This window comes from Lipophrys pholis, assembly GCF_963383615.2.
Source record: "Lipophrys pholis genome assembly, chromosome: 4".
In the NCBI taxonomy this organism is placed as follows: domain Eukaryota; kingdom Metazoa; phylum Chordata; class Actinopteri; order Blenniiformes; family Blenniidae; genus Lipophrys; species Lipophrys pholis.
In genome coordinates, this window is record NC_137637.1 from 256,325 (window position 1) to 265,100 (window position 8,776).

The 8,776-nt window shown below is 42.9% G+C and overlaps 2 protein-coding genes across 2 annotated transcripts; both read right to left on the bottom strand.

Annotated features, from left to right (window-relative positions):
* Nucleotides 1–3: 3 nt before the first annotated feature.
* On the bottom strand, nucleotides 4–3,814 carry map1lc3a (microtubule-associated protein 1 light chain 3 alpha). The gene is made up of 4 exons (XM_080462647.1): nucleotides 3,638–3,814; nucleotides 1,944–1,999; nucleotides 1,727–1,833; nucleotides 4–1,094 (listed from the first exon to the last, which is right to left on the bottom strand). Exons 1-4 carry the CDS (start codon nucleotides 3,675–3,677, stop codon nucleotides 932–934), a joined length of 366 nt encoding a protein of 121 aa, XP_080318773.1. The 5' UTR covers nucleotides 3,678–3,814; the 3' UTR covers nucleotides 4–931.
* An 889-nt stretch (nucleotides 3,815–4,703) lies between these two features.
* Nucleotides 4,704–6,763, bottom strand: dynlrb1 (dynein, light chain, roadblock-type 1). Its single transcript, XM_080462648.1, has 4 exons — nucleotides 6,616–6,763; nucleotides 5,855–5,930; nucleotides 5,126–5,293; nucleotides 4,704–4,938 (listed from the first exon to the last, which is right to left on the bottom strand). The coding sequence occupies exons 1-4, from the start codon at nucleotides 6,616–6,618 to the stop codon at nucleotides 4,895–4,897; spliced, it is 291 nt and encodes a 96-aa protein (XP_080318774.1). The 5' UTR covers nucleotides 6,619–6,763; the 3' UTR covers nucleotides 4,704–4,894.
* Nucleotides 6,764–8,776: the final 2,013 nt, after the last annotated feature.

Below are 8,776 nucleotides of genomic sequence, written 5' to 3' on the forward strand. Positions count from 1 at the left end.
GTCTTAAAGGCAACTTTTTAAATGTATTTATTGGCAAATGCTTGAAATTAGGTTGCAGCGATGTGTCTATGTACATTCTCCCAACATCCTGAAGAAACATCTGGATTCTACACTGAAGTGGATCTTTTTCTTGTTTCAAACACTTTCAGGTTTTTGTTTTGTTTTGGGAAACATCTAGCAAACAAGACCTTATAGTCCCTCAACTCAAACAGTACAGGTACACTCAGAGCATCAAATCAAGGTACAGTAATATAAAAACAAGTGAGAACATGCAGTTTGTGTTGCAGCGCCACCGTCTGGTCAGGAGGCAGACGGTCGCTGCCGAGCCGCTCGTACAAAAAGAAAAGTGTTATTCGGATACAGTCCGTCCTAAAAAAAACTTTATATACGAATTAATTCATGTGCAAAAGAAGCTCGTTCATCGACTACGTTAAATAGATTTAGTCTAAATGTTTCACTCTTTTTCTTACACGCTGTGCATGACGAGGCTCGTGAAGCTCCGGTGACGTTAGCATGGGGGCGGGGTTTATTACGGGGGGTGCCGGGGGGGGGGGGGGGGGGGGGGGGGTGCCGGGGGGAGGGGCATATTGCACATTTCAAATGACTGCAGACTAAAACTCAGTGAATTTGAGCCTGATTGTCAGCGACTGGGCGGAGCTTCACGTCTGATCAAAATAAAGATGACACTAAACTAACGCCTCATGTCGGGGGGGGGGGGGGGGGGGGGGGGGGTTGGAGGACGGAGAGATGGACGTCCTCAACTTCCTGAGCGGAGGACGAACGTCTCTCCTCTTCCTCCTGAACCGACGTCTTCTTCTGTAGTGTGATCAAACTCCTCCAGCCTTTCAAACGAGACGCCGGACCAAAGAGGAGAGGCGTCCTCTGGTTTCCATGGTAACCGGAGACGATGCTACCCCCCCCTACCCCCCTCCTAGCAGCCAAAGGTCTCCTGCGAGGCGTAGACCATGTAGAGGAAGCCGTCCTCGTCGCGCTCCTGCTCGTAGATCTCAGAGATGGCGGTGGAGACGGACACCATGCTGTGCTGGTTGACCAGCAGGAAGAAGGCCTGGGTGGGGTTCAGCTGGAGGCGGCGCCTGGGGGGGGCGGGGGCAGAGAGAGAGGGGGCGGGGCAGGGAGAGAGGGGGCGGGGCACAGAGGAGGACTCCTTCATCAACAGCTCACCACAACATTTCATATCATTTGTTCGTAGTTCTGTCGATGATTTAAGAAGGAATTATTTTGCTTTTGTAGTTTTACTTTCTAATGATTTTATTGAGATTTACAATTTAATTCTTCATGTAAATATTTATCAGATTAAAACATGAAATGATTATATTTTCAGTCTGAACACAACCAGAGGAGGGAAACGAATCAAATCATCACTACATTTTTATTGAGGTCATTATTCCTGTCCTAATTCTAAATCCTTAGAGTTTTATTTTATTCTGAAGTTCATGTTAAAGTGTGTTTCTGGAGTGTATTTATAACCATTTATTACTGAATCAATTAGTTTTTATTATTTAATAACACACGCATCGTTTCTGCGTTTCAGAAAAGTTTTGCGTTTCCACGGCAACGCTCTGACAACTTAAGTTTCCACGGAAACGGCAGAAACACTGAAAACGCTGTAGTTAGCATGTGTGTGTGTGTGTGTGTGTGTGTGTGTGTGTGTGTGTGTGTGTGTGTGTGTGTGTGTGTGTGTGTGTGTGTGTGTGTCTCAACTCACCGGATGATTTTGACGAGCTCGCTCATGTTGACGTGATCCGGAACCAGAAACTTCGTTTTATCCAAAACCGGCAGCTGCTTCTCCCCCTTATACCGCTCAATGATCACCTGCACACACACACACACACATACAGTGTTAATACGTGTGTGTGTGTGTGTGTGTGTGTGTGTGTGTGTGTGTGTGTGTGTGTGTGTGTGTGTGTGTGTGTGTGTCTCACGGGGATCTTGTTGGGGTGTTGCTCTCTGATCTGTTGGACCTCTTTGCAGCGATCAGCTGAGGACAAAAGACACGAAGTCAAACAAGAAATAAAAAAGTTTCTATCGTTAAAATGACTTCGTCCTTTAATTCACTTAGAAACACCTTTTACTGGAACACCACTTTTAAAACAGCAGGAAGAGAAACGGATCATTACTGTGTGTGTGTGTGTGTGTGTGTGTGTGTGTGTGTGTGTGTGTGTGTGTGTGTGTGTGTGTGTGTGTGTGTGTGTGTGTGTGTGTGTGTGTGTGTGTGTGTGTGTGTGTGTGTGTGTGTGTGTGTGTGTGTTATTGAGCTGTTTATTTACCAGCTGGGGTCAAAGTTCAGGGGAAACGGTGTAAAAGGCTTTTTTGTTCCGATTGGGAGCAGATTAGTCACGAGCAGCGTTTGAACATTTACTCCATTACATCTCTTACTTTTACTTTACTCATTTATAGTTGATGCTGCTTCCATTTTCTACACCACAATGTGTTTTTAATCTGAAGTTACATCAATAAGAGGAGGAAGCTGCTCTATAATCTAATGTTAGAGGAGGGTGCTCTATAATCTGGATGTTAGAGGAGGAAGATGCTCTATAATCTGGATGTCAGAGGAAGATGCTCTATAATCTGGATGTTAGAGGGGAAGGTGCTCTATAATCTGGATGTCAGAGGGGGAAGATGCTCTATAATCTGGATATTAGATGAAGATGCTCTATAATCTGGATGTTAGAGGAAGACGCTCTATAATCTGGATGTCAGAGGAAGACGCTCTATAATCTGGATGTCAGAGGAAGATGCCCTATAATCCGGATGTTAGAGAAGGAAGATGCTCTATAATCCGGATGTTAGAGGAGGAACATGCTCTGTAATCTGATGTTACCTAACATTACATCAGTCTGCAGGAGGAAGAAGTCAGATTACAGAGCTGTTTTACTTTATAACATGTAATTACTCTTTGATGACTGTTGACAAGTGACAGTGCTGGTCAGTTACACACACACACACACACACACACACACACACACACACACACACACACACACACACACACACACACACACACACACACACACACACACACACACACACACACACAGAGGGCTAATCCTGGGGTGAGTTCGGGGCAGATGCAGTGTTTGCCCCTCTCCTCTCAGTATGGCCTGATTACACAACGCCTCGGCTCAGAGTCAAGTTACTCCAGAACTCACTGACACGCGCAGGACATGTTGTTTACCTCCTGCTGGAGGTCCGAACGGAACAGGGACCGGGCACACACACACACACACACACACACACACACACACACACACACACACACACACACACACACACACACACACACACACACACACACACACACACACACACACACACACAGGCGGAGCTATGTGGCTAACAGGCCGGCTCACGGCCCGGTGTTTCGGATTAAGTGGTTTCCCTGTTAACTGGTGACCGACCGGCTTTAGCGGCCCCGTGGCAACATGTTGAAACAAGAGTCAGAGGACGGGCAATATTTTTATTGTAAACGCAGCTCATCTGCAGCTCCGGATTTCTGTCGGGTTTTTAACATTTTGTTAAAGCGACCGACGCTACAGGAAGTCGGTCACCAGTCAACAGGGACGCTTCTTAATCTGAAACACCGGCGGCCTCCAGCGGGGCTCCGGAGCTTTCTCACCGAACGTCCTCCGCTGTTTGAAGGGTCTGTCGGACGGCATGTCTGCGGGCGGCGGCTCGGTGTCAGCCCGGCTCTGGAAGCGGCTCTGGAGGCGGAGGAGGTCGATGTGTGTGTCGGTGTGTGTCGGTTCCTCCGCGGGTTGTGAAGCTCGAGCAGCGCCGGACAAACAAAGACAATAAACCCAGCCCGTGACGTCACCGTGGTATTTAAAGGGGAAATACTCAAATTTGTAACGTTACGTTACTATGTAATGACAGTACTCCACCACATACTTACTAAGTACTCATTATGTATATACTTACATTACCGTTGTAAGTACATACTTTTCTAGAAAAATCCAGACATTTTTTTGGAATATTCATAGTACTTCTATACTTGCATTACTCTGTAACAACAGGATACTTTACTACATACCAATATTACAGAGTATTCATATAACTTATTTTCATTACTATGTAATTACATACTTAAATTGCATTACACTATGTAACAACAGGATATGTTACTTCATTCAAACATTACTGAGGATGTATATTACTCATATAAATTCATTAATATGTAATTACATACATTAAACTGCATTACATTACTCTGTAACAGGATGTTACTACGTACCTATATTACTTTACTTTTTCATACGACTGACATATTGACATTACTTTATTACCTACTAACAAAACACATTTATACATCAGAGTATTTCTATAGCTTTATTCTGTAATTACACAATACCACCTGCTTAACTTACTGAGTATATTATTTAGACTACTCAACGTACTTAGTCATATACTCAACTTACACATATTTTCTCATTACTTTCATGACAGTATATAAATTACTTTACTGTCATTTCACTGTTACGTTATGATGTAATTTACTACCTAGTTACATTACTGAGTATTTACTTTCTCTTAAGATATTTATCACAAACTTGTTAGTTTGAGGAATAATTGAATATTTGTTGTTTGTCTGTTTTAACCTTGTGATAGAAATATATGTTAATTTCAATGTTAGTGAAAATACTTTGATGTAGTTTCCGTCTGAACGTAGAAACACAAGAAAGAAAAACGTTTTTGATGTTTTTATTCGGTGGTTTTGTCACAAACAGACGTGAGACGCTGCACTTCATCACAATAAATAAACATGTTGGTTTCCTCCCCCGGCTGCGGCGTCACGTCTTCACGTTCAGGACGAACGTCTGGAATGAGTCAGACTGGAAAAGTTTAAACACGAGAAGCAAAACGAGTCGGATTCCTCTCAGTCTGACGGGTTCTGGATAACGATGAGGAAGTAATCCTTCTCTGTGGAGAGAAACAACAGACGTGAACCACACACACACACACACACACACACACACACACACACACACACACACACACACACACACACACACACACACACACACACACACACACACACACACACACACACACACACACACACACACACACACACACACACACACACACACACACACACACACAGTACCTGGAGCGATCATGATCTCGTTCTTCTTGGAGCGCACTCGCAGGAAGGTCAGGTCGTTCTGTGGGTCCATGTCCCGCACCGTGCTGCGGGCCGTCATCACCAGCTGGTGGATCAGGCCGGCGTACTGCAGCGTGCTGGAGTTGTCCATGGTGGATTTAATGGGGATTCCTAAAGAGAGAACACACACACACACACACACACACACACACACACGACCAAAAGGCGACAGAAGTTGATCGTTTTCACCTGAAGTGGTTCCCCCCACGTGGGCCCTGATAGGAAACCCGGGAAGCTCAGAGAAAACTACAACAGGCACTGGGTACAGTGCGTACCTTCGTCATCCCTGGACCGCTGATGCAATTCAGGGTTAAAAGTTTTAGTGAAAAGTTTGTAAAATACAGAGATACAAACCAAGAACTAAATCGATTCGGGCAAAATTAGAACCTTCGACCCAACTTTCGATGGCGAAGGTAAAAAGTTCTGAGATTGATCCAGACCGCTAAAGAGGGTTCATCACAATTAGAAGAATCCTCAAATAGGAACCGAATACTTTCAGTAAAACCTTAAGATGTTTTTTGTTCAGGATTTAAAAGTATTAAATAGATCCTGCAACCTCAGTGAATCCAGCAGGAACTACTCCACTGATGACTTTGGTAACGCCGGTTCTTTCCTGCTCACGTGAGTTGATGGTTCTGACCGAAGACACCAGATCCGTTTTTCTGCTTTTACCTTCTGAATTGACGATGATGATGCCCTGAACTCCTTTCTGAGTCTGGATCCTCTTTAGAGTTTCTTCCACTTCAGCCTGAACAAAAAGCACATTTCAGCCACCGGAACCGCCGCAGGGCTCCTCAGACCGACCTGCGTCACAGGACGGGTCCACACTGGGACGGGTCCACTTCTACTGCACTGACTGAAAGAAGAGTCATCCGCTTCATTCAGAGAAAAGTAAATAACTACTCTGTAAAATTATATCATAAAAACGATTACAAAATTACTTAAATAGTAGATTATATCTAATAATAAATATAAAAGTAGTTTAGATTACAATGAATAAAAACATAATAAAACAATGAATAAAAGATCTTAAGTATAAAGAGTGAGTGTAGATGGCTGCCCTGTGCAGCTAGAAAAGTATTATTGTTAATTTAATCATAAATATGTTAAAATGAGAGTTAATGTTCGTTTTTAAAAGAATGTTGACAAGTTGTTTCTATTAGCTTTCAAAAGGTTCAGATTCACAAAACAAGTGAAGCTTCAAGCTCATTTAAAAACTCTGCTCTGGGTTATCTTCGTTTTCCGCGTCAAACAGCAGCAGATTTTAAGTTTTAGTTTCAATAAATCAAACAAAATTTAAGGTTTTTGTAAGATCTGACAACGCCCAGCTAGCATCAACAAGCTAACCAGTTAGCATGACAAACGGCTCTTTAAAGTGACTTTAACAGTCGCCCCACAGTAGAAACACGCGTTAAATCCACATCTTCACCCACCATCTTCAGGTTAGGGGGAGAAAATCCGCGAGGGGAGGAAAGAATAAAAGAGAAAAGCTCTAAAAACCGATGCTAACGGTGCTAACAGTGTTGTTACTGAGAAGCGTAGAAGAAGAAAATCTCTCCAGGCGACCGCCTCTTCTTCTGTGGTGTCTCATGTGTCGCAGCTCAGTATCGCGTCCTAATGGGTCCGACGGGAACTGCAGCACTTTGCTTTCTTTTTTTTATAATTATTTTTTTAATACAATGTTCAAAAGGTGAGATTAACATCGCAAGAGGCTCAAGTTATTTATGCCTACAAAGGTCGATTCACGACAGTCATTTCAAGTAAACAAATAAAGAAACGAAATACAGAAAGAGAGAGAAAGTAATTCTATCATACTATTTACAGATCAAATTCAATACAGAGTTCTTTGGTCTTCACAGCTTTAGAGTTGGAGCTTTAAAGTGATTATGTATGAGGACAGCAGTGATTTGAATACTATGAATTTAGGTTTCTGGTTGAAACATTTAGAGCAGTGTATATGATATATGATATTCTGCTAATAATAAGATCAGGTTCATCTTGGAGGAAAGTTTTTTCCATAAATACCAAAAATAACATCTTTTGTTTGAAATTGTACGTCCATACTGAGCTTTCCAGTCACAAACAAACATGTTGTTCCAGAATATTTCAGTGTAAGAGCAAAACTCCTGGCTGATTGATTCTTCAGTGTTATAGCAGTACGAGCACAGAGGAGCGATACTTTGAAAAAACACAGTTTACAGGGTAACATGGATGTGAAACCTTCAGCCATCCCTCTGGAACCTTATTGGTTCCAAAGTATTTCCTGGGCAGGAGAACCACCACAGTTCCAGTGTGTGCCCATGAAAGCACTGATCCACCCAGAACCAGGAGCTGCTCTAGTGATGGACCCCCTCAGGAGACGCTCTATCATACAGGTATTAGTGGTTTTACTGCTCAGAGTTTCTACTAAACAACTCCAGCGGCAGCTCATCATTCCTCGTGTGCACATAGGAGGACGTCCACATGTCCACACTGGAGGGGACAGCGTCCATTACAACAGCAAATTCTGTGGTCAAAACTGGAAAGTTGTCTAGATTAATAAATTCATTATAAAATAAGTTGATGCCTTTTTGGTTAAAAAGTTGATGTTGGTGAAAAACACCAAAGTCAACCCTTTTATTTTTTAAAGGAAATATTTTGGTGTTTGAAACAAACATCCTTCTTCTTCCCTGGATGGTACTGGTGAGGTGAGAGATCGAGTCTGGGAACTGAAGACCAACAGGACTTTAGCTGTTTGTGCAGATTGAGTTTCTATATTTACATCAGAACAAAGTTTATTCCTCCTGATGCTTCAAATAAAGAGATGGAATTCCAGAGTGAATCGGCTTCATCGTTTGATCCATTTGATTTTAGAAGAAGAGTGTAAAGTATGAAAATCTCTTACCCTGGACCCGCCAGAACCTGATCTATTCATCTTTACATTTCTTCTCATAAGATGTACTTTTTTCTTTCAGATAAAATCAAAAGAACGTTATCAACTTGTGTATTTATTCTGTTAGAACCATGTAGAGTCGAGCGAAAGACCTTCAGCTCCAGGAAGTAGGATTCTACCTGAGACCCGTCGTCTCTTTCAGTCCACATGGAACCTTTTCTGGTTCCTTTCCAGGAGACGAGGAACCTTTTCCTTTTGTCTTTCTTCATAGTACCGCCCGGGTATTGAACTTGTTGTTTCACAGGGATTCCAGATATTCGTGAGGTACTCCGAGGTTCCAGTGGGAGTCCTTCACATCTGGCCAGGTTCTGAGACCACAAGCTGATGAAACTGGATCTAAAAGTTTAATTACATAATCTAGCTGAGAGGTTCTTTAAGAAAAGCGAAGGATCATCCGTACTCTGACGTCCACATACTGGAGTTCTCTCTCTGCTATGGGGATTCCTCTACGTCGACTATCCTGAGTAGGATTTGCTAAGATTTGCAGAGGTGAAAGGACGAGGAAGGTGGAACTCGGTGTTATTCCACGTTCAGTATTAAATCTCTGGGTTGTTCTATGGGTCATTATATCGAGAGCAGAGAAGGAACCAGCTGCTGAACGGCTCCACAAACGGAAATAGATCTAAAGTTCTACACAGAAATCCTGGTTCCACTGGATCAAA

Excerpts from the sequence above, each read along its gene's own strand:
- map1lc3a (XM_080462647.1), bottom strand. The coding sequence starts at position 3,677 with ATGCCGTCCGACAGACCCTTCAAACAGCGGAGGACGTTCG. Across the intron at positions 2,000-3,637 it reads CAAACAGCGGAGGACGTTCG|CTGATCGCTGCAAAGAGGTC; the intron begins GTGAGAAAGCTC and ends TTTTGTCCTCAG. Across the intron at positions 1,095-1,726 it reads GAGCTCGTCAAAATCATCCG|GCGCCGCCTCCAGCTGAACC; the intron begins GTGAGTTGAGAC and ends CGCCCCCCCCAG.
- dynlrb1 (XM_080462648.1), bottom strand. Across the intron at positions 5,294-5,854 it reads CATCATCGTCAATTCAGAAG|GAATCCCCATTAAATCCACC; the intron begins GTAAAAGCAGAA and ends TTCTCTCTTTAG. Across the intron at positions 4,939-5,125 it reads CGAGATCATGATCGCTCCAG|AGAAGGATTACTTCCTCATC; the intron begins GTACTGTGTGTG and ends TTCTCTCCACAG.